The sequence below is a fragment of the Ptychodera flava genome, chromosome 10 (assembly GCF_041260155.1).
Source record: "Ptychodera flava strain L36383 chromosome 10, AS_Pfla_20210202, whole genome shotgun sequence".
Taxonomy (NCBI): Eukaryota; Metazoa; Hemichordata; class Enteropneusta; family Ptychoderidae; genus Ptychodera; species Ptychodera flava.
The window spans coordinates 28104961-28131421 of NC_091937.1; the positions used below are offsets into that span (position 1 = coordinate 28104961).

The 26461-nt window shown below is 37.3% G+C and overlaps 2 protein-coding genes across 7 annotated transcripts in view; one reads left to right on the plus strand and one right to left on the minus strand.

The window, feature by feature from the left end:
• Window positions 1-13640, minus strand: part of LOC139142381 (transient receptor potential cation channel subfamily A member 1 homolog) — a 45466-nt gene extending 31826 nt beyond the window's left edge. For 3 of the 4 annotated variants that reach the window (XM_070712297.1, XM_070712296.1, XM_070712294.1), the window contains exons 1-2: window positions 13501-13640; window positions 6799-7075 (exon numbers count right to left, since the gene is read on the minus strand). In XM_070712297.1, coding sequence (XP_070568398.1) covers window positions 6799-7075; window positions 13501-13532 — 309 coding nt within the window. In that variant the 5' untranslated portion in view covers window positions 13533-13640. The remainder of the gene's footprint in view (window positions 1-6798; window positions 7076-13500) is intronic. The other variant, XM_070712295.1, reaches the window with a different exon arrangement.
• A 55-nt stretch (window positions 13641-13695) lies between these two features.
• Window positions 13696-25354, plus strand: LOC139142383 (calcineurin subunit B type 1-like). Of its 3 annotated transcripts, none has more exons than XM_070712301.1 (5): window positions 13696-14179; window positions 20524-20572; window positions 20936-21175; window positions 22969-23147; window positions 24270-25354. In XM_070712301.1, exons 1-5 carry the CDS (start codon window positions 14177-14179, stop codon window positions 24327-24329), a joined length of 531 nt encoding a protein of 176 aa, XP_070568402.1. In that variant the 5' UTR covers window positions 13696-14176; the 3' UTR covers window positions 24330-25354. The 3 variants fall into 3 exon arrangements, with proteins under 3 accessions (XP_070568402.1, XP_070568399.1, XP_070568400.1); XM_070712298.1 differs by lacking the exon at window positions 13696-14179 and adding an exon at window positions 17956-18183; XM_070712299.1 differs by lacking the exon at window positions 13696-14179 and adding an exon at window positions 19267-19421.
• The last annotated feature ends 1107 nt before the right edge of the window (window positions 25355-26461 follow it).

The window sequence follows — 26461 nt, forward strand, 5'->3', positions numbered from 1 at the left end:
GGAGTTGCTATGATACAACCTAATTCTCTGCCTTTGTGAAATGTGATAGGCTAAAAACATCTACACAGCAAGTTTCATATTCTCCAATTTGAATACTGAGGTGTGAAGTTTCCAATGAACAGAAGCAATTATTTATTGAAACATTCTTTATTATTAACACTTTGTAATCCCACAGCATGTTTTCAGTGTCAGTGATTTTGATGCAATCCAAATATTTTCTGTATTGCAATATCACACAATCTAAGGGTACTATCACTGTATGAAAAATACCATGGACGGCATAAAGATTCAATGTGGTGTGAGGACCAATATCAATAAATGCCTGTTTGACATGTACATGTACATGTAGCCAGCAACTAAACCACTTGACCTTTGCTTTTGCACCTTGCTCAGTAGCCTAACAATTATAAACCCATAAGAAAATTATCTGATCTGATTGTCCTACATTCTCCCGGTCAATCTTACTGACGATTTAAAATTACATGAATGCTTATTTTTCAATGTTATTTAATAATTTTATTTAAAATCAGTGACATGGTTCATTTCAATATGAATTCTTGAAAAAAATAAATCTTCTGGCTGGGAGTGAATGAAAAAAGCAACAAAACTGGATCAAACACTTTGCATCAGGCTTATAATGCAGTTATCAGGGGCTCAAAATGTTAATACGTATGCCATCATCCTCTGCATCACAATTACAGTGAGATATATATATATATATATATATATATATATATATATATATATATATATATATATATATATATATATATATATATATATATATATATATTTGATATGTAGAATTAGTAAATACATATATATATAAATAGATAAATATGCAGTCACATGGATATTTTTTGGTCACAAAACAACTATTATTACACATGCTAACATTTCATAGAGTACATGTACCTGCTGACTGCTGGGTAGTGATGGATTTTTATCACATGGTGTTTTTTATTGATAAATTGAATTATTGTCATTTGCTGACTTCTAATCTTTTTTCAACATGCCTGACTACAAGTTGTCTTCCCTGAACAGTCCACATTTGCATGTTAATTAGGGAAAGCCATGGATATTATCCGGAGTTCGCTCTGTTGATTCAAAGGATGAGAACCATTTATGCAAATAAAATGAAAATTCCTTGGAATAAATTCCTGATGTTATTTATTATTAGTACAGAGTCGTGTTTGTGTTTTTGGCAATTACTACATTACTTTCGACAGAGGGAAGGTACATGTATGAAAGACGAAAATAGAATTGTCATTTTTATAAACTGTACCTAATATGTTGTGCCCTAGCATTAGTAGCAATGAAGAACATCAGTAGTGTAATCAAATTTATTACATGCCTCATTTATCAAACATCCCGTGCTCCAAAGGATTCAATGGTAACTTGTTGATAATGAAGCAGCTGCATAGTCATCATTTGAACTTGACAATGTTGAGATTCAAAAATGATCCCATTACATGCTGTACTGGGATATATGATTTTTACAAAATTATGCATAAAAAATCAATAAACCACAAAACAGTGATTTTAAAATATCAATGTGATTTGATAATCAAAATAGTTTTTTTTAAGGATTTTTGTCTTTCATCATAAAAAAAAGCATACGCATGTACATGTATGGTTGTCAAACCCAACAGTTTGGAGTGAAAACTACAGAAGAGGCATGTAATAAAAACATTTGATTATACTATTACATGTACAGCCCAAACAAAGGACTTTGTACCCCTGAGGTAGGAGACAATTTGCCCTCCTGACACTGGCCAATGGTCACCTGCCTAAAGCCTCTCGTTTGGGTTAATATAAGATATATCTTACCCAATAGGAAATTTAAATACCAACACCATAAAGATTGTAATCATAAGCCTGAGAGATCTTTGTGACCTTTGAACAGAATCTCACACAGTTGGAATGAATCTGGTGAGAAAATTTGTGTGTAGGTACAATCTATGCGTAAAATTTATCTCGATCTGTGTGTATACTTTCTATGATTGTAATGACATGCACAAAATGAGGCTAATCAACTTTTCATCTTTCCTGTTGAAACCTGATCCAAAAGTTAATTACTAGTATCACAAGTATAAATATGTTTTAATATTGAAATACTTCATTTTAATAGAATTTGAGTAATGCATTAATCAAACTGTCAGACATAATTTTCCACTCTCTTTAAATTTATAGAGCTTGTTGAATTCAATTATCAAACTCATGCACGTGTGAATTGAATACAGTTTAGCTTCCATTGTGTTATGAAAGATTGCTACACAAACTTTTTGATAAATGCACAGTAAATATTGAAAAACCTAGTGTAAAACTGTGAACACAGCCTGTATGTGTACTGTCCAATGTTCTTAATGAAAAATAATATGTCAGCAACAGTGTATTGTTGTATGCACTTGTGTTGTATTGTCTTGACCTGGCTTAGCATTAGCATTCTTATGGAAGAAGCACATTACTGTAGCTATAGGTAGACTGCGCCTCAGAGACAGATATTCGGACACTCTAAGTTTTACAATTCTTTTCTGATCTACCACTTGTAGGGGCCTATTTTAAAGGTCTTGGAGTAAGAAAAATTTTCACCATTTTCTTTTTTGAAAATCCAAAATTATATTTTTCAAATAGAATTAACAAAGGACAGCGGCCATTTTGAATTCCACATATCAGATACTACAACAAATGTCAAGTAATTTGTTTCTCTAGTACCAAACTTTGCACAGTGACACCAAATTTTTATTTGCGATTTGGTAAGAGAAAGTTTGAGCAAAATTTTAAGTCTTGCACTTTCGAGATGCATTCTACCTTAATTGACCTTGCTCTCTATTTCTTTGAATGACAATAGGTGAAGGTCTGATGTGCAAGCTGGACTGGTGAAAAAATAAAATGTAAAATGAAAGTGAATGGTGGTGAAGATTTCAAGCTGACTGCATTAACAGTTTAACAGTGACTGTCCTTGAATGTCATTTTATTTGTTGTTTTGTTTTTCATTAAAAATATAATACTGTACACTTACAGTGAAAATAACGTAAACTGTGAACACTGATGGAAAATGTTAAAAATAAAAGCCAGAAGGTAAGACAATTTAAATATTATTCTACAAATATCTTGTTTGTCATGATGATTTAATCTGTTGACAAAAAGATTTAACAGGTTAATTTGCGACAAAACATCACATTATTAATACAGAAATTGTACAATTTATTAGCAGTATTACATGTAACAAATATTTTGATGCCATCAAAACAATGTTTTTGGAATACGCAATGAAAACCCAAGGTCATGCTGACCTCTGTGTCAAATGACATTTTATCATTGATGTACCCGGCACTTTCTCTGTTGAGTATCCTTGTTTGCTTCAACTGGTTGAGTTTAATCACAATGAAATGGGGTCATCTTTGGCAGAATCGGTGATCTGTGACCACAAGGACACTAAATATAGGCAAAAAAGGCCTTGACAACTAATGTAACTGGTTCAAACTATTTTGGGTGAAAGTGTTGGGTATTAGTTGATAAGATTAAATTGATATGAAACAAAATAAAATTTCAAAGACAAAATTGACCTACAGTTTTCTGTAAATGTATTTTGGTTTTAACCCTCTGACTGCCATATTTTTACCCTTCAAAATTTTAGTGCAACATTTTGTAAATTTTTGTATATTTTTCTGTAATTTTTGTAATGGATTTTGACTGAATTTACAGGATATCCTCTTGGCTTGAGTTTTTCATCGTAATTTCTGAGAAAATGTGAAAGAAATTGTTTGAGTTTCATTTCACAAAAGTGACAATAATTGATGTTGGTGCTCGAAGGGTTAAAATGACTTCAGTGGGAATGAGCCAGTTCATGTTGATGTTCATTGCAGAATGAGGGGACCTGTGTGTTAATACTGTTATGCTGTAATTCATGGTTTCTGGCGAAGAAAAATTCATTTTGTATTCTAGCTATCTCGTATTTCACTTTGATATTAATGTCATGGTTATGCTTGTTTGGTTGCAGTGAACAACTACACTGTAGTATTATCAAATTCAACATCCGTTTTGCACACACATCTCATTTGTAAGGAAATTTGAATTTGAAGCAGTTTCAAAAGGATTCTAGAATTTGCTTGCTGAAGTAAAATATCCGCTTTACTACAGAATACATTCAGGACAGGAACAATCTTTGTGTTTACACTGACAGCTGTTTCCTTCTCTTTTAAATTGGGAATTTTAAATGAAAATTTCAAAACTGTACATGCACAAGTCTATTGAACTCTCATCCTGTTTGTTGCTATTGCTGTTTGCTTTAAAAATAGACCCTGGGAACTTGTATGTATTGGGCATAAGCCTTGCTGGCATGCAGTTACTGTAACATGTCTTTTTAGAGAGCATCTATTTTTAGTGAATTTAGTCACAGCTACTGTCTATGATTTAGCTAAGTCTTTCAATTGCTAATTTAAGATGCTTCAAGTTTTCCCTATATCTACTATGGTTAGAATGTCTTTTTTATTATATAAAGCTAAATTAAACATCTGCCGATTACGATGAAAGTTCATGAAACAGTTACTGAATATTTAACACTGTTTGGAAATAACTGCCATCCTAAAGAGGGCCATGAATCATGTGTATCCATTAGGGCAGTTTTCCTTTCACACTGTACAAGTAGAACATTGGACAACATCCATGTATAAAATTAGAACAGCTAGGTGATACATATTAGATTTAGATGTACATGTATCTGTTATTGCAAATGACACAAGCATACATGATTAAAATTAAATTTTAAAAAAATTGCTTTTATTGACCTAGCTAGATAGTGTTGCCATACGTATTGTTCTCCATGCGACTTCTTTACAGCATTTTTTGTTCTGTTTCCTTGACGAAATACTAGATGCATTGCGATGCACTGAGGGAAGGCACGTACGCCATGAAATATCACCCATACACACTTCATCATGCATGACCCATTTGACCTGGCTACCGTCTTACATTTGAATAGAAACAATGCCCACGAAAGAGGCTGGGTTGATTGCTGAGTCTTAGTAATGGTGGATGAATTCTACTTCAACAAAGTATGTACCCCAAGGCCAGGTTGTCATTAGGTCTGAGATGGGGACCTTTGACCTATGCTAATTTACCTACAAACACAGGTAAAAGGGTGAAAGAATTAGGTCATATGGTAGGGCAGCAGGGGGAAACAGACATGAGAGACGCATACTGAATGGAGTTTATCGATCGCAGCATTTTGCATTGAGAAATGATGACTCTGAAAAATGTCAATGGGATCTGATTATGGGCCTGTTCTTTAATTTGAAAAATCTCACAAGGCTAACAAAGAATTGTTTATATTTGGTATTTTTCCATCTGCAAATAAACTAAAGTGTACACTTTCTGTTTTTGGTAGTGAAAATAACAGATGATAATGTTTCTTTGTAAACAATAAACTACATGTACAGTTAACAGCAGCCGAACTGTAATATCACCATCTTTGGCAAACACATGGAATAGATATAATTAGCTTGGTATGACTGATTATATAATATTTACAATGCTGTAGGCTACCATTGAATGAGATACAATCCATGGTATTTGCCTACAGAACAATGTTCTGATGTTTGACGATGCATTTCCTGGAATACAATTCATTGGGGAAACAACTCTGGAAAAAATTCACAAATTTTGTGTGTTATTTACGATATATTTCATCTTTTCAAGCAAAGGGGACAGCTTGTGTATCATTTGTCATCTTCCAAAACAATTAGATATTAACTTTTTGTATACACACCACCTCTTATCCTCTATGGTTTCTTGTTCAAAGTCCACATAATGTTAGGTCTGTTGCATGAAAGTCACATACATGTATTACTCAAAAGAATTTTCCTACAAATCATTTATTGTATTTTTTCATCTTCCGATTCTTAAGTTTGTGTAGGCAGATTTGAGATTAGGAAATCAATATTCACACTGTAGTAAATTTGAAGGAGCAGAATTAATAGTTTTGCTAAGTTTATGGCATGATTTAGGTTTTTACAACCTTTGGGCGGCAGAGTTGGACCTTAGTTGGTCATCACGAGGTACCAAATATAATTTAGGTCGCAGTTACCTGTATTCATTCTAGCCATGGAGTGCAAGAACTTGAAGAAGTGTTTTCGAGCTAAGCATGGAGGTAGTGGTACCCCTGTGAGCTGCGTAGCTTGATGATCAACTTTGCTGTCCTGGGTCTGCTGGGGTTGAGGGGCTTTCACTTGATCGTAACTTGTGGACCATTTTTAATGATACTTGGCCAAATTATCTGAGCAGACAGGCGATTCAGTTACCGAGTTAGCATTTAACCTTGGCAGGGGAATTACTTCAACTCTTAGGGCCCGGGGCATGTGATGAAAACAAAACAGGTGTGTCGGTCCGGGCGTGGCACTTTGCATCTGGCCAAGCCATTGCGTGCCGTTGTGTATAACTTACCTTCTTATCCGAGACAGCATGGCTGGAATTTACGATAGAGGCATTAGTATTATCATGATTTACAACAAGCACAACTTACGAACACAGCAAGCTGAATAAAGTCTGGTGTACAGAGATTCTGGCATTGCTGTCCCGTAATGTCGTTCAAGATTTTATAGCGATTTCCCTCGGTCATGGTCCCCCCTGAGCCACCCTGATTTGCAGGTGTGGTTTCGAACTACGGACGACTATGAACCCTCTACGAAACAAGCTAGGTATAACATTCGTTGGTGAAGTCTTGCTCAAAAATAACTACCAACGAATAAACGTAGAACTAGAAGAAGATACACAGCGATTACGGTAGAATTAAGTTACCTGGTGTATAGAGACGTGCAGTATCTCTGCACTTTCCGATCGCCGCAGTTCACCACTCTGTGGCGGCACCTCTTCCCCGCTGTAATTGCCGTTCTCGACCCCTCCAAGTTCCATTTCGTCTCTGTAGTCTCCCTCCATGTTGACTTGACCTACGCTGGTTGGACCACTACTCGCCCGACTGTTAGATACCAGTTGTTCTCGACTACCAGCTGTACTGTAGCCTGGTGAGCCGGGCGTTTCTACGTCCACCGGATAGGGGGCTACGGCCGTCACCTTGCTGGGGAAAGTAACAACAGGAGCTCGAGAGATTTCGTTTAAATCCCTGTGAGTGTCACCCCTAAGTAAGTACCACCCCGGTTTTTTTTCTGAAGCCACACTGACCGATGAATATTGACGATCCAACTATTGATTATGTCATAAAAAGCCAGACATTTGCGTAAATTTCATCTCACTACATTGTCTTGTACCCGTTGCCGTGTAGCCGTAGAAAGGGACAACATACACTATGCAAATAAGGTACCCGACTTAAAATGAATCCCTGGTATTAACGCAACCCTTGCTCGTTTATTTATATGGATAAAATCGGGGTTGAATTTTTTAAACTCTTTTGCGTCAACTTTTTATTTTATATTAAATTTAAAAATTAATTTTAGATACAATAATTATTCTAAAGTATCATATTTTTATAGACTTTGTTTCGAGAATCGCTACCAAAAAATTCAGTGATACTTTTAACGCCAATGTTTGGAAAGAACCATTATTGCCACTAGGTGGGTCAAAACCAAATCGAGGGACAGCGTGAACTGTTTAGTTGCCCTTGCTCGGAATTGTGCGATACCGGAGACAACGCAATACAATGGGTTCAACGTCGTCATTTCGAAAAGTATTTGCTTTAGGTCGACAAAACTCCTTACAAGCCCTGTGACCAGTTCAAACATAACGGAAAACAGGACGTACGGTACATCGATAGATCAAGACCTCGTCAGGTCAGATATGCGCGGCCTGGGAACTTTTAAAAAACGCGCCGGAGCAGCGCTCAAGTTCGTCGACAGTGGGAGAGCTACTGCGCATCGTAACATACTGTTTATATTAATTTTAAATTTAACTCGATGTATACGCGCAATGTCCCCACAAGCAACAGTACATTATTTGTCTATACTCAGCAGTCGTAACTAGCTTTTTATGATGTATGGTGTCAAGACACACACAGTATTCGACTTGTCCCACTCAGTCAGTAGGCCTACATGTGTAAAATTCATTATTATTGTTGAGTTGACGCGTACTTTTATTATGATTTGGACTAGAATTCATAACATAAGCAGTGCACTGGCAATCTTAGGTAATATGCGCCTCGAAAGAAAGACTTAAATTTTGCTAAGACTTTCCTCAAGGAATATTTCAACCATTCTCTTTCAAAATCATGAATAAAAATTGGGGGTCACCGAGCAAATTTTGGTACTAGAGACACAAATTATCCAAGATTTACCGATACTAGTATTTGAAATTCAAAATGGCCGCCATCTCTGTGTTAACTCTATGGAGAAAAATAAAAATTCCGAGTTTCGAAAAACTGAGACGGTGAAAAGTTTTCTTACACCAAGAGCCCCCACAAGTGGTAGATCAGAAAAGAATTGAAAAGGTTTGAGAAATTTCGAGCAGTGTTTAAAGTTTTTAAATTTCGAGGCGTGATCTACCTTCAGTTAAAATTATATGTAAAGATGGCGACGTTTCCAACTTCGCTTCTTCGTTCAATTGTTCTTGTCAGCTGATAGTCGCCTCACTGCAGTAGTAAGGCGACTATCAGCTAACGAGAACTGCAGTGAACAAGGAAAGGTGTAAATGTCGCCAACTCTACATCTGAATTTTATTAGATTGCCATCGGTCAAAAGACTTGACGTCGGAAGGATAAAGTCCAGCTTGCGATTGGGATCTAAATTTGCTCTATATTGGGTTTGTGTATTATCTTATCCCTCATTTATCATATAAATGCCGACAATTAAGACGAGAAAGTTTAGTTTTATACTTCTACGTCTTCCTCTGTAGACAAGTCAGGTGGAAATACTATCCTTGTATTACGTCGCCTCGGATCTTATCGGGCCTTCCTGATCGGATATTCAACACTCCTGACACTGATAATTCACTAAACTGATTTCAACCAGTGGCAGTCATTTGTCAACAATAACATTGTATCTTGCACGGTATACCCCTATGCACCGTGTTTGGTAGGAAGGACCATATTTAACATTCTCTGAGTCAATATACTTTGGACAGAAGGAGAAAAATGAAAATGTCATCGAAGGTTACCGGTCCATTGTCCCCAATATGGCATGACAGGCGATTCAATGTCTGAAATCCTAAATCATATTAAAGTTAGACATAGACGCTGTCTGTGCTATTTTATGAGTCGCTGGAAATTAATATCAAAAGTGAGTGAACATTGAACTATCATACGAGTTATATACGAGACTCAGATCAAGAATACAAATCGAGGTTCAGCGCACAAATTAATCTGGTCGGAGTAGGATCAGAGCATATTAGAGCGTATCAATTTAAACTTGTCGTGGTGTTTGAAATACAAAATGGCAATTTCAGGGGTTTTTATGCTGGATGTGAAGAATCGAGTCTGAACGATGAATATTGAAATAAAACTGAAACTCTAATCATTTGATTGGGGCACTAAATACACTCACTTGACTTGCATAATAAGCTCAACTATTGTCTATGATACAGATGTCCTCACGGGAGAAAACTAAATTTTCGATTTTCATAAAACGACGGAAAGTTATAGTTGCCATAAAATTTAGAAATCCTATCACAAAGATTCAAAAGAGACCAAGTCCGCGCTCGGTTTTACGACCTGTCGCTAGGAGGATCCTTGACCGTTAGCATGATTCATTTTTAATGAGTAAACCTGGACAATTAACCATTCTCGAGGACTATGACTTTAACAAATGTATGGTTACACCCGTCGGTACCAATAGCCCGTAGGTTATTGAACTTTAATTTTTTTTGTTGTTCCAATTGTTTTGCACTTTGCGGAACCTGAAACTTTATCACATTTGTTTACATTGTATTCCGTTCTATAGTGACAAGCAGTTTGACGCAAACGAAGAGAGATGTACAGGAAACCGTTGCCTGATTAGTCAGTACGTTTGATTCAATAGGGCAAAGTTAAGGCAAAGAAATCGTTTGCTATGCTGTGTATAGTCACTTTAGTATTTTAATGTAAAATAGGGCTTGATGTTTTGAATTCGCCGGTCGACGTCGGTCTTCATTGCGAATAGCAGTCGACTGAGTGTAGGAGGGTAGTCAACAAAAAAATCCGTTCTTGCAAACATCTGCAGCCTTGGCTTGGTTTTAATTTGAACGCGGAACGATTTCTCAACAGGCAGGCGGGCTATTTGTCCTCAGAAGCGTTAGTGTCATTGTCTTTACCCGGTCAGTAACTTTGAAAAATGTTCAACTTTAACGGGAAGGGACAATGATTCAGTTGTTTCCGAGGGAGTTTGGCGAAGAGATGAAGATTTCTATGCGGATGGGAAGATGAGCTGTGTGGAAAAATTAAGAATGGATGGAAAATTTTGAATCGCCGTTGTCTATTGTTTACAGCTTCAAATTTAAAATTGTTCAAAATATAAGTTTTCAAAAGGCATCTGCGTTCAAAAACACCTCCGGTTTATAATTTTTCAAACTCGTTGGTCTAAGTAGCCTTTGGTGTAAGCCGTGTGCCCCTAATGATGTTAGGTTGTGTTCCATAAAGTACCGGAGTTATAGTTCCATACACCTCGCACAAAGTCCCTCTTGTAAGTCGTTAATTTACGGTAACGTGGAAGGCGTCATTTTGACGCTCATACATGCAAAGAACAACAATTATTATCTGGAACAATTATCAGTCAACAGTTTCGGAAACTTATCCGGTTGGCTGGAGAAGCCTAAAGTGCCGTCTACGCCTGCACTTTTTCTCGAAAGATGAGTGTCGTCTACGACAAAAACGAATGGTGATAGCAGTGAGACCTCTCGGGTGTTTTTTTAGGGGGGAGGTTGGAAATTGGACGGGTGATGTTAAAAAACATATATTGACTGGCCATATTCGGGAAACTGCAAACATTTGTTTTCTCTCATGCGTAATCTTCTCCAGTTACTAAACAGTTCAGTCCCACCGCCTAGCGAAACAGACTATTTGGTGGGGGGGGGGGGGGGGGGAGGTGACTCTCAGTCAAAGTTCGCTGCTAGAGTGAAAATCTTGAGTACTCCTCGGAAAATCAGCCGAATCACGTAAACGAACCAGAAATTTTGTTCACAAAAGGAGTTAGGGAATGAGCAATAATCAGAGTTCAGGCAGTTATAGGTCATTTTATTGAATTACACTCACTTTGGTTTATTTTGCCGTTCAAAGATCCGATACATGTGCTTCGCTCGCAGTTGGCTCGCAGCTATCCGTGGCGGGTTAACCTTTGACCCGCATAGCCACGCACGCTACCCCGCAAACAGATAGCTGTGTTTCCACAGCTAGAGTATTGCCAATTTAATATTTGGTTTCACGTCACTGGTCAAGTTCGATTTTCACACTTTCTCCAAATATTGAAGATTGTGCTTATGGCATGGGCCATTGTAAAACATATTTACATAGAATAGGTGCGCCTAGGGTAGCTTCATACACAGCTTTATTTATCTCTCTATCTATCCATCTTATCTATCTATCTATCTATCTATCTATCTATCTATCTATCTATCTATCTATCTATCTATCTATCTATCTATCTATCTATCTATCTATCTATCTATCGCTCTATCTATCTATCTATCGCTATCTATCTATGTGTGTATGTATATATATCAAATATCTAAAAGTATACACTTGTCCTTATGGAAAATTAAAGTGCTCGATGCTAAATGCATAGCGTTATAAACAAGAACACAAATTAATTAATGTATATATCTATATATATATATATATATATATATATATATATATATATATATATATATATATATATATATGTATATATATATATAGATCACATCTTCTTTTGGATCACAAATTCGCAAACTAGCTCATTTACATATGTAGATAGATAGATAGATAGATAGATAGATAGATAGATAGATAGATAGATAGATAGATAGATAGGTAACTTTCATCTTTTAGGTTTTGATCATGACAAAAAGAGTAAAATGTAAATAAATACTGAGTTCCAACATCTTAATTTTTGAAATGCGACCACAATTTAGTACAGTACAGGTAGAGTTATCGAAACGCATGTAATCCTTTGCTATATGACGTTGGACGATCGATTCATTGCATAACTGCTTGCAGCATTAAGCAATGACCGCCTTCAAGTTGTATTTCGAATCTGACAATATATTCAGTGTCTGAGCTATCACGGGCAATTTTCGTGAACACTTTCCATTAAGATCATCCGTCCCCGTTTAAGCGGAAATGAAAATCGGTATCAATGCGATTCTAGAACAGCAATCAAAGTCTCCATCGGACAACATGATGCTATTTCATATTTATTACAAAGTTCAGTAGGCGACAAAATATGGATAAACGTTATTCTATCGAGAAACCCTCGTTCAATTATTATGGCACTCTCAATTTACGTGATATACCTAAACACATTCTCTCTCTCTCTCTCTCTCTCTCTCTCTCTCTCTCTCTCTCTGGGATAATACGTCTGTGATATGTGTAAAAATATATACAGTTTTATGCTCTCATTATGTCTTTGATAAACATTGAGTCAACTGCTCCACTTTATTCTCGTGACGTTATTGCAGTCAGAATGACTCACTTGACTGTTATTGCATGATATTTCGATTACGAAGACACACTGTACTTCAATATGGCTTTGCTTGTAACATCAACCATTGTCGATCGCATTACGCAACCCTTTGTTCTTTTTATTGATGCTACTTCGAATCATTTTAATCAGTTTATGTCATCACAGACGACTAATAATACGCGGAGGAACCTTTTTGACACAACAATTTTAGGCTTCATCCTAACGTCAACGCGTGTAGGCAGTCTGCAAAATCCTAGAAACACACCTGTATTCGTGATATGGCTATACGGTCGGGCCTGTCAATATTGAAAACGTTGAAGACGGTCGTCTGACGTAGTAAGACATCTGTTTATAATATTACACAGTAAATATACTTGACTGCTTGGAATCCCTACCGAACCACAGCAAGATAGCTTTCGGCCAAGACATCTGGGAATTATTAAAACCTAAAATTTTAACGCGCAGAGATAGCGTCTGAAGGTTTTAAGGTGGTATAATAAAAACATACGTGCATTGCTCGGCGACAATATTACGTTGTCCGGCGTACTGTCAATGGTGACACTTAAAATCCAGATCAATGTCCCTTTGTTATATTTCTTTGTTATTCGGGTCGCTGGCTTTACTTCGGTTGAAAACTTGTCAACACGATGGTGGCATGTCAAACTTGTCGATTCGTCCAAAATTTCTGAAGTTTCCGTCGGAAACTTGCAATTTCTTATATTAATATACATTCTAGTCGTCTGCTCGACGTCACCTGACGGGGATTGTTTATGAGGGCGTGGTGGTCTACTTTTATATTCCGTTATCTGTATTTCCTACTCTCACTCATAATTTGTCGTCGGCGCGAAATTGACTCGATTGTCAAAAAAATACATGTCCCTACACCGTGGGCGGAATGAATAAAAACCGTCGCACTTACCCAAATTTCACATTTGGCATCAGTTTATCCATAAATGCCCAAGGCCAGGCATGTGTTCACTGTGTGTCTACCTGTGTTCAGTATGGTGAGGATATTGTACTCACCTGGCCATTTATATATATTGTATTCCCTGACCTCTTCAAAACGTTGGTCTCGTGCTGAACAAAAGGCTGAATGGGCTAACCTATGCAAATTAAATCACAGTGAGTGGAGAATACCTGAGCTGTGTACCGCGCTCGTCACCATAGCAAGCAGGGGAAAACCATTACAGCTCCGGGGGATGTTGCAAGACACACTTAACTAACCTACCTGTCGTAGCATGGTCGTAGCAAATGTTTCTAGCGAGGGATTGGATAAGTTAATCTTAAATGTTTTGGAAAACACTGCAAGCGAAAGGGAAAGAAGCAAAAAATATCACTTGGAAATGTTAACATTGAATTTATCTACTGTGTTGTTTTGTTGTCTGTAGTGTAACTTTAAGGCAACGTTTGACAACGACGATCAACACAGGGCGCGCCGGGCAACGCTGTTCAACATAGAAAATGCAAATTGCTTTTCAAGTTGGCCCCTGGCCAAAGTTCACAGAGGAAAAAATCTTAACACAGTAACTTGCACAATCTTGCAATCACAAGGCGCCATATTACGGTTTCAGGAAGTAGAATACTAGCATGTTATCATGGTAAGTGTTAACTTTCCTACTTGCTTCTAGTCGCTCAGATTAGCTCGAAATCCACACCAAAGCCACACGGTGGTCGAGCCACCAAAAGGTGTATAGGTGAAAGTGTCGGATTACCGACTGGCGTAATATAGTAGTCGGTTTGCAATACACACCACGCTGCTGTTTAACACAATAACAATCAAACAAAGTTATGATAGGTCAGACAGTATGACGCCGCGCTGAGGACAGAACCAACAAGATGCAGTTAAATTATAGCATAGATCAATATGGGAACAGTAAAATGAGAATATATATTCGCCCAGTCATTACTGGTTTATTGTCTACGATTAGTGGCGAAGGACAGTACGCACCATATCAGTTGCGCATGCTCATTTAAGGGTTTCTTCGTAGACGAACAGAAATCACAGTCACTTTTAAACTAACGTTACCAAATAAATCACGCGTTTCACAAAAAAACTTTTCCAACCCTGCAAATTACAGAAAGAAAGATCCACAGGGAGAGACCAACGGTATTGTAAACTGATAGGTATATAGGCCTATCAAGTTCCCGTTTAACAAGTTGATATTTGACAAGCAGTCGTTATAAGGGATGGACCATTAGACCTTGGGAGGGGGGTGGTCACAATGAAATTGTGAAAATTTTTTTTTTACTATTGTAAATTTCTGAATTTTTTTTTTCCAATTGAGATTAGCTGTGCAATTTTTTTTTTTCAGAGTAAATTTTCAGATTTATAATTTTTTTTTTCGTTCGTCGCTGTCTGAAGATAAAGAGGGCAAACATGTGGTGCCAAGCACCACAAGCGGCCACGCAAGCGGTCACTGGGAAGAGGTCAGGAGAGGGGTGTCCCCCTCCTGCCGTTGGAGCTTTTGAAAAATAGAGATTAAAATAGTGTTATTTGGTGGCACTTTGGGAGTATTTTTGCGGGGGTGGTCAGGAGGGGGTGTCCCCCTCCTGCCGTTGGAGCTTTTGAAAAATAGAGATTAAAATGGTGTTATTTGGTGGCACTTAGGGAGTATTTTTGCCGGGGGATGTCAGGAGGGGGGTGTCCCCCCTCCTGCTGTTGGAGCTTTTGAAAAATAGAGATTAAAATGGTGTTATTTGGTGGCACTTGGGGAGTATTTTTGCGGGGGTGGTCAGGAGGGGGTGTCCCCCTCCTGCCGTTGGAGCTTTTGAAAAATAGAGATTAAAATGGTGTTATTTGGTGGCACTTGGGGAGTATTTTTGCGGGGGGAGGTCAGAAGGGGGGTGTCCCCCCTCCTGCTGTTGGAGCTTTTGAAAAATAGAGATAAAAATGGTGTTATTTGGTGGCACTTTGGGAGCATTTTTTTCGGATTACACATCTTCCTCTGAAACATGGTCTTCTTGCTCCTCAGTAGCTTCCTATGGTTTTGAAAATTGACTATTTTGGTTTCCTGGCTTCCCTTTCTACTGCGTGGTGAAATGCCTACATTCACCCCACCAAACATCATGCATATCTCATGATTTACAATTGATTTTGACAAGCTGAGAAGCTAAAATAAGCTAAATAATATAGTGAAATTTGCATAATTATGTTTTTAGAGCAATTGTTGCCCTTTTTTGATCAAAACATCTATTTCTCTGTAGCAGCATGTCCAAATTGATTGGATGTGTATAGATGTGTTGAAATTTCAATATTTGTCTTTTTGGGCAATTTATGCCATTCATGGTCAAAAAATCTGTATTCTCTAAAAGGGCTGTCCAATTTCTTTGAAATTTGCTACACAAAAACGATTAACCATGCAGATTTATTCAGTATTTGCTATCGAGAAACTTTCAAAGTTCAACCCTTTTGTGTGTTTTTGTGTTTGGATTTGTTGGATAGATGGCATTCTACGTAGTGTATTGTTGAATGTTAAAACATGTGTTGCTGTTGTTATTTGAGGGGTTTTTTTTGAGAAAAAAGAATTGAAAATGCCTTTTTAAAAGCAAAATAATACATAATGACTTGATATGTTGTTTTATCATTATTGACGTGTTTTTACTTGTTCACCCATTCTTGCATTCATCATTGTAATAAAATGCTGTGAAAAAAATGAAACTGATGTGGCCTGCATCTGTTTACCTTGATCTTAAAAAGCAAATACAACTTTCTGTCTTGACAACCATACAATAGTTTCAATGTTTTACCTAGTGTACCTGCTTGGTTTGTACGCAGGAAACAAGTAGGAAACAGGCTCTATAATTTCATAATTTTCACGTGATCAGAATACAAAAGTCCTGAAAAGATAAGATAATCACAACTTCCAGTATAAGGGATACAGTCACTCTAAATGTATAAATTAAAATTAAAAATGTGCCGGGAGGATGTATTAAAAATACAGAAAGTTGCTTACTGTCGGTAAAATCTAAAAAAAATTCAAATTTTAAAGACTTTTGCAGATTTTTTTTACGCCTTTGTCTTCTTATTTATTTATTTTTTATTTTGCAAACTAGTTTGAAGATTTTTTTTTCCTAACTTTCTGCTCTGAATTTTTTTTTTCTTCTGTTTTTGACCACCCCCCCTCCCAAGATCTAATGGTCCGTCCCTAATACAATTGAGTTGTCTCTACAATCTCCGGCTCGGATCCTCCTTGGTATCCTTTGCACAGTCGAGTCCCTAGCCCAAACCACCGTCTTCGCACAGTGTCCTGGACTCAGATCCAATATCGAGGAAAGTCCAAAATCAATGGGATATACGATGAAACCCAGACAGGAGAATCGTTTCAGATAAAATTTTGGAATTCCAAATTGGTAGATCCAAATCGGACGGACAAGTCCAAATTGTCTGCTCAGTACAAAATCACATAGATTTTTCAGCCTTCCATAGCAAGAAAATTAATCCACTTCCATTGTTTCTGCATGCATATCGTTCTCTAGCTCTATCTATCTTTTATCTTTATTTCTATGATTTTACTTCAAACTAAAACACGTTTGTGAGAATGTACTAATTTAAATGTGTGTATACACTTATCATTAACTACCCGCTGGGACGTATGCGCAATTTTGAACAAGTTAAAGATTACACTGCGATTAAATGTGAGCCCACCGTACATGGATACTGTTCAAATGTGCGATGAAATCTCCACACAAACTGTACTGCATAGGGTGAATGTTTTCGACTGTGACATTGTATGTTCTAGGAGGAATATATATATATATATATATATATATATATATATATATATATATATATATATATATATATATATATATATTATATATAGGTAGATGAAAGTCCGGAGCTGGATTATATGATTAAGATTAAGATTTTAATCTTATAATCCAGCTCCGGACTTTCATCTACCTATAGCTCTAGTTCAACTATTGAGCACTCTGCCAGTCCGATGAAGACATCAATCCAAGTCCTGCTCGTATGTATATGTGTATATATATATATATATATATATATATATATATATATATATATATATATATATATATATATATATATATATATATGTGTGTGTGTGTGTGTGTGTATATATATATATATATATATATATATATATATATATATATGTATGTATGTATATATATGACAGTAACGTGAATATTAGGATATCTGAATTTGATTTATGAATATAGCGCAGAATATGAAAGTGACGGATCTGCTTAACAATAAGTTCATTTGAATATAATCGTATATTCAATAAGCGACCGTCACATGTTGCACAACCTACATTGTGAAGCAATATATTTACAAGTTACCATGGGAACGCGGGGATCGGCATGGGTAGTTCTACATTTTACAAAATAAAATACCGCAAATTTCTCTTACCTTGCAAGTTCCACACGATTTCCGTAATCGAAACGGATTCGGAGTTTCGGTGAGGAAACAATCTATTTCGACCCGTCGTTGGACGCTTTTATGTCAGGTCAAAGTGTAATTCAAGGTCAAGAAAATGATCCGACCAGAACCGCCGACACAGAAACAGAACAAGGTCGAGGCAACTCTGACGCTGGTCTTGACAACCAGACAGTCGACGCACCAGAAGTAGCAGAGGTGACGTAAAACGTTTTGCAAAGTGACAGTATCTAACCACTCATTGAATCAAATTGGTCTAGCCTAGTTAATTGTATTGGATTTGTTTTATTCATTTGAGTTAATTGGCATTATATACGTGAAAGATATTGCCGCAGTAAATGTAATTATGCATCTATTGATGGGATTTACGGCTAACCTCGTTCCGGCTGGCTCGTTGTCCTTTCAGCAAATTACGTACATCATCTCCATCAACACGAACATACCTAATCACTAACATGATGTCTACAAGCTGCCACGCAGCCATACAGCTTTCAGAATATTTCTCTTACATGCCGGAGTAGCTATATGTAGATGCGCCGGATAGAATCGACCCTGATGTGCAGTCAGAATGGCTTGTCTTTTGATTCAAAATCCAACACGTATTTAGAATTTTGTACTTTTACTAACGTTTGGTTACGGAAAGATGGTATAGCATTTTGTGGTTTGAATATATCTGTGAATCACGTACTTCTTGACGACATGTCATCAAGCATGTGTCTTTTGATGTAATGTTGGTGATTTCGAAGTTTGGACGTCCACAGTACCGCATATTCCCTAAAAACTCTATGATAGGGAGGTAAATTTAATTTGAGAATGCGCCTCTTTCTGATCTACCACCTGTGGGAGATCATTTTAAAGCTCTTGGTGTAAGAAAACTTTTCACCGTCTTAGTTTTTCGAAAATCGAAACTTTTATTTATTGAATTTAAAATATCGGTAAATTTTGGGTAGTGTGTTTCTCTTGTACCAAAATTTGATCCCCGAGTTATATTCTCGATTTTGAAAGAGAATGGTTGAAATATTCCTTGCAATTGAGGAAAAGTTAAAGTCTTTCACTTTCGAGGCGCATAATACCTTTAATAATGAAATCACTATGCCCTGTCTAAGAGACGCTATACTAATTTAAAACCAAAGTCTCTGAAATGTAAAATGTCAGTGAAGTGAAATAGTAAATTTGTACTACGAATCAAGTTGACTTTGATGGTAATTTTCATAAACAAGAGCATTTCCTTCTATATTGAAGAGGGCGCTACTTTTACTGTGTGGGTTCAATGTTTGCGTCCTCTGTTCTCCGCTGATGTCCTTTCCGGTTCTCTGCGCAAGTGCATCTTGTAGTTCAGGTCGGTCGCTATGGACGCTGCGTACTGATCATATGTGTTTCCATCTGCTCGGATTTCATAACGACAGAGCAGAGAAAAAATGTTCCGTCGTAAAAAGGTAAGCATCATGGCATTATATGCTGGGAGAATTAAGCACCAGAGAATAATGCCATAGATCATGGATGAAGTATGATTATGGAGGGACGTTCACTCAGTACCACAGCCTACACTAGTCAGTACAGACATCCATGGTACAGTACAGGAGCTCGGTTCGGAGTCGTAGCACACTGCAGTACTGGGTACCAGATACATGTAACAGTTCAAAGTTTTGCCAGAGATTGTGGGTTGGACGAGTGGTTCTGCCGTCCAACTCACAACCTCAGGCAAAACTTTGAGCTGATGTCCTGCATATAATTCGTTTAGCCATGCATGCCTACAATCCGCAGCTCAGATCGATGTGATCCTGGAGGTAGTGATCCTGGCGTTATTTTGCCTGCAACCGGATCCTTTGGCTACTACCAATACCGCCAAATACTGCTGGTTGAGAGCCAAACTGCTCTGCATAGGACTGCAGCTAGTTGAGGGTCCATATAGCTGTGCCTGTGGTTTTCTGACGGGGTTGCTGCCAAAGCTTAAATCAGCATGTTAAAGAGTGAAACCTGTCAGGAAACCACCTACTTCACTTAGCTATAAACCCACAGCTAGGTTCCAATGACTGTGTGTTGTTAACGACTAGCCTTCAACTGCGGTCCCTCTCAAAGTCAAACACGGTGGGGTACCTCCCACCATGGAGGTAGAAAGAAAGACTACCTCCATGCTCCCACAGAGTGGTTGAGGGCTAGTCGTTACATGTAACAGGACACAGAATACACACATCTCCGATTTCTGTTGCAGATGCACGGCAACAGCCCAATCAGCTTAATGTGCTTGGCTCCCTGGTTGTTTTAGCCCATAATAGCCACACAGCCCTGCATAAAGCCACAGATGGGGCTGTCGCTATCATTCCAAATTGAAGGGTTTTTGTCTGGCACCAGAACCAAACCACTCCCCAGTGGTCTTCTCTCATTGACTCCCTAATATGTACAAAAGACGACCGATGGAGTACGTAGGACTGGCTGTTAGAGCTAATGATTGCAATAAAGCGACTCAATATTGACCCATTTCTCATCCTATTATTGACCAAGCTAATACCATCTCTATCGTTCTGTTCATGTCAACAGGCATTGCTATCAGATGAACAGATTCGACAACTTGAAAGTCAAACAGTGTGTAAGTACACTCACTTATTCCAAACATAAAAGTATGCTTCAAACAGTTGCTTTTATAGCTGAATGTTGAATCGTGTAGGGGCTGCCACTGGCAGGCAGATTGGTTCATACTGACCTGCAGACACAATATGAATGAGACAGACAGATCTGCATGTGGAAGTAATGTGAAATGAGAGAGAGAGAGAGAGAAGACGACAGAATAGTTTTAGCACATATTGGTTCTTAACCATGTTCTGTATCATCAGGATAGCGGCAGGGTACAGCAATCAAAATACAACAGTTGTTGGATATCTCATTGACTTGGTTACAGCTGTCAGCATCTCAATGTCTACACAGTAATATCATGATATCATTTTATCTGTAGTTAGCAGTCAAGAGATCAAGAAGATACTTCAGCGGTATTCCATGTATGCCGAGGAGAGACCGGATGGGAATTACATGACAGCCGCTTCCCTTTCCCAGATTCCGGAGTTGCTGGGTGTGCCACTGATTCCCAGAATGGGTTCCATGACGGTGGATCAACGTGGGGTTCTGGCACCGGATGCATTTGTGGAACTCCTGTCGATGATCAGTCCCAGGACATCTGTTGACCAGAAAAGACGAAGTAAGTACACCTTATTCAAGATTTTGTGCAGACCTGTCATCCTGTATTTAGCGTTGGTAAGGGTTTAGTTGCAGTGAACAACAAGACTCCTAGGTCATTAAGATAACAGTCAACATGTTTCTGTAAAAACCATGTCAAATTTTTATTTTATTTTTACAAAGTTGGAAGTGATATAGACAGGCCGTGGATAGCTTGCATGGTCCGTGCAAATACCTGTATTTTATCTCCAGTGTTTGTGGTAATATATCATTTGTAAATATATTCCAATCCCCTAAATAAATTCCAATTCCCTAAATAAATTCCAATCCCCTAAGTCTGTTCCAAAGAAAAACATCAGTGTTTGGTATGCAGTTCATTGTCTATGGACTGTGATAATCCGCAGCCTGCAATAAATTTTCACATCAACAAATTTAACCTACAGTAAAAATTGTGTTCAGTAAAGGGAGAGGAGACTGTTGATAGAAACACATGGAGGGACTGTGATAGAAAATAAATGTCTGCATTGGAAATATCCAGGTATATATAATCACCAAAAGGATATGTGAATTTCATGCTCTTCCCTGTGCTGTAACTGAGTACTTGACCCATGGCTGTAAAAAATAGACTATTTTTTACATCCATGCTTGACCTAACACCGGGCCTGAGCCTAGTAACATAGTGATGCACACACAATCTTATTGACTAAGATCTCTATTTATGAGCTGTTCCTTGCTGACATTTTGATTTTTTTTCTCCCTCTCCCATTATTGCATAACATACCGCTGTTGTAAAAGCATTTCTGAACTATGAAAAAACACTAATCTTGCTCCCCCTACCAGAGTCACCTTGCAGTTTCCTGATTTTATAATAGCTTCAGACATGTCAGCCAAGGTCTAATCCAGCCAATCACAGCAATTCTATTTTGTAGGTCAAGAGAGATCTGAAATACTGTTGCAATGCGTCCTGCCATTGCAAACTGCTTAAATTATCAAATCATGAAAACTTATTGCTACATCATAATCATGGTCCTTCCTTATAATATTGTGTGAGAAGTAATTTGTAGGTTAAACGGACAATAGTTTTAAATTTCATAACATTTTCATTATATTTGTCCCAGAAAACAATGTTCTGTTTCACTCTAAAGTATGATGCATTGTGAAACCCTGTAAATACAATAAAATCAAGCATAATGTATCCAACATTATTGGTAATGAATGACTTCCAGGCCAGACCACACACAGAGCCCTTGTACTGTTTATACCCAGACAAAAACTCACTCCTCAATAAAAACATTATACAGTGTACATGTGGTGTTTGTTGACCCGCTGAAAACACGTCATTTCAACATGATTCGGGCATCAGAACTAGAAAGCACATCTTACAAATGGAACATGAAATACATTTGATTATGAATACATAAAAAAATGACTGCCACTGGAGCTCCTACTGTAGTTACTTATTACATTTCCAACAATAGCCAACCAGTATAATAAACCACAGTAATTCATGTCTTTTCTGTGAGTTTCATATTGGGTTGTTTTTACACAAGGTATTACCCATACACTAGCTTGTATATGTGTAAAGTTTAACCCTCTCACCATAATGGTCTGACCCGAAGCCATTGTTATCAATGGTGATCGTGGACCGTTATACTGGCAAGTGGGATGTGCAGGTCAGAATGAATTTACAGTGCATTGTGCCACATCAGCTGCTCCTGATGTTTTCATAACCCAAACACATTGCAAAATTTTCAGAGAACATTAATGAATCCTGCCACTCTAAAATTAATTTTTGATTGTAATATTCATTTTCAGTACTTTTTGCCATGTTTGACATGCACAATGAAAACAACATCAAACATGATGAACTGTTCAGGATGTACAAGACGATCTTCAATCCCACCTTGGAAGATGATCAGATACTCAAGATTGTCTCGCAGATTCTCGAAGGAACACAGACCCCAGGCTACATCACCTATGATGAGTTTTCACTGGTAAGTTGCTCTCTGATTGCTCTTAAAGGGATACAGTCATCGGAACTGCGCTCAAAGGTCGTATGGGACCCATACAACCAATGTAAACACTGTATCCAAGGTACAATGGTGATTGATGAAAGTTAAAACATGTCTGTCATAATCTACATCGTGTAATTTAAATGTTGCAGCTATGATGATGAGGTGCATCTAGATATCGTGCACGAAATACGGTACATAGTTTTTAAACAAGAAACTCACACAGGCGCAGGTAAACCACTCTATCCCTTTAATATTGCTTTAAGGTGTATAAAGGTTGAAAATAAGGGGCCACGATACTGTGCCTGTGTGACTTCCTTGTTTACAAACAATGTATTTCACGCATGATATCTACATATATGATATCTACATATATGATATCTACGTACATGATATCTACGTATATGATATCTACATATATGATATCTACGTACATGATATATATGCATCAGGCCGACATATCTGCAACATTTATATTTTAACTTTCATCAATCGCCTTCATGCCTTGGATATACTGATAGCATGGGTTCCGTACAAGCTTTAAGCACAGTATTGATGACCTCTTCCCTTTAATTGAAAAGCTAGAATATCCTGAGAAACACTTCAAAGAAAGTTCAATGACCTGTAAAATACTGACAGATGTGACAAAGATATATGCACAATCACAGAGACTCTAAATACAACTATCTATCATGATACAGGCTGTATGTATATGAACATTCATATATGTACATGAATATTAATTACACTTGAGGGCAGTTGCATGAATATCTTCACAGATTTACAGTGTTTCATTTAGGCACATGGATTGCAGGATTCCTGTAATTTGACAAGCCATGCCTTGCCTGTCAAACACTGAAGGGGTTTATCCCTCAATAGGAAAAACCCACTATCATAAAACTGCCTGATTACAGTGAAAGGCATGCATGTCATTCCGTCCTTCAATAATTCCACCCCCACCCCCTTCAAAAAATTATGGCAAGATGAAACACTGCATGTTTACAGCACACTGATCATTTCTGCTCACTTTTAATCCTCTGGTATGTCTCTGATTTCTTTTCTACTTCCGTAGTGATATAATTTTAATTTTTCTGTGTATTTCAGCTTGTGCCAGACTATGAGATCCATGAAAGATTGACAGCACAATTACAAGGTTTAAGCTGAAGTCAAAGAAATGATATCCTCAACAGTACTTGCTTTGATTTAGTGTCGTCCTCAACTCAACTCGCAACATTTTTCATTCGGTGATACCAAGGGGATATTAAATACTCACACTGTACGGTACACTGATGACTGTTCATTCTAGCTGTTTGTTCACATTAACGGCAATCTCTTCTCAGAATTCAAGAACTCGATGCTCTGTCAATGATCCAGGCTGGCGCTCAGTCAAAGATGTTCATGACCCCCCAATGGGCCATGATACAAAAACTGCTTCCAGAAGTAACTTCTAAAGAAGAACTCCATCAAATACACTCCATGCAGTTGCCACAGTACCACTACCCGTATATGAAGTTTTGTCAATTTTTATCCTGGTTGCTGTGCTCATTTCACAGCTTATTTGAAACAAGTCTTGCCTGACAAGAAATTTGAAATACTCCTTTCATAATGTCTGTTTTCCATTCTTCCTTTGTCACTCTTCCAAAACATTTGATATTATATAAAACATGGTTTCTCAGTGTACAGATTTGCCTTGTTATTCTCAATTTGATGATGTTGGTTGCTCAAGACTTCAACTGAAATTGAATTACTCAAATACAATACGATTTTTCTCTTTTCATTTAAGAAAGCACTTTGCAAAAACCGATTTCTTTTGAAAAGGTATGTAAACTATATATTGAAAAACGTGTACAACAAAATTTATTTATATTACGATAACTTCCATAATTTATTTCTAAATATGTGCATTTAGTAAATTTATGCATATATTTCCTTTTCTGTCAATTTTATAAAATCTGTTAGTCTAGTTATGCCAATTACACAACAGATATTTATGCCATAGTTGGTATAACAAGCTTGAAAGATGATGAAAGATGACGAGGTTGGTTATTAGACTATAACAGCCCTGTCACAAGAGGGCGCTAGCCAATAACGATCGGATCTGGAGTGTATTGTACGATTAAAAACTTTACAGGTTTATTTTAAATGTAATATACTAGTTCTTTGAATTTATTAAACATTTTAAAAGCTGATAGGAAGACATTAGTGTTTTGTTGAGCCTGTGCAACAATAAACCATAGGCATCACAAACTCAAGTAACACCTTCAAGCAATGCGTGTGGTTTCATTGTCCGTTTCTTTGCATGTGTGTATCATCTTATTAGATACATCACAGCCGTCCGTCGATTGAGTTTTACCTTAAGAGGAGTGCACCATAGCAACATCATATTAAGTTGCCATGGTAGCCAAATTACCTAATCAGCTAAGAATGTCACAAAGGAAGGCCACGCGAAGGAAATCCTACGAATGACCATCCTTGTTGGAAAAAAAACAAAACAAAAACATTTGTTGCCAGGCAATTAGAAGTAAAATATGGCTTTGCCACATATGCTCAGATTAATTAATACTAGGAGGTCGATGCGAAAGAGAATCTGGTCAACAGGCATGGCTGTGAATGAAGATATAATCAGCCACAGTTGAGGTACACATATAGTGTTCTCTGGTAGATATCATGTAACAGAATAATAAATGCGTGTTCAGCCAATACAGTGCATTGTTTATGATGTGTAGTCACAGTCAACATTAATTTTCACTCATCAATATAATGACAAATTACACAGTCTGTATTTACAACATGAACACAAGGCGTGTGAACATAAGTTGTGGAGTAGAACAAAAAGTTGCATTTTACAAACAGAAGAAACTTGAAACTACGTCAAAATTTACAGATAATCGAGCTTTAAAATCTCAAGTACCTCTACTCTTTATAATGTCAGCTGTGCTGGTCAATATACCTTTATCTCAAAGTACTAATGTACTGGAGTAACGAGGAGTCTACATTGGCCCTGTCTGCATTAGAACCGACTTCTGCCAAGTTTTGCACATTATTTTCAAATCACAATCTTAAAATCAGTACTATGTGATTAAAATTTTACATTGTATGCATTGATTTAAGATAAAATAAACCTTGATAATGTGATCTCAATTGTATCATTTTTATCGTGAAAATTTGTATTTTTCCATGACAAATAGTCTTTGAAGGCCAACTTGAAGTCAAGGCCTATGGGCCATCCTAGAGAAAATAAAGTGCCATATATTAAATAGTGAAGGAAAGAATCAGTGGTGATACGTACAAGGAAA

Excerpts from the sequence above, each read along its gene's own strand:
- LOC139142383 (XM_070712298.1), top strand. The coding sequence starts at position 18,049 with ATGTCAGGTCAAAGTGTAATTCAAGGTCAAGAAAATGATCCGACCAGA. Across the intron at positions 20,573-20,935 it reads ACTTGAAAGTCAAACAGTGT|TTAGCAGTCAAGAGATCAAG; the intron begins GTAAGTACACTC and ends TTTTATCTGTAG. Across the intron at positions 21,176-22,968 it reads TGTTGACCAGAAAAGACGAA|TACTTTTTGCCATGTTTGAC; the intron begins GTAAGTACACCT and ends ATTCATTTTCAG.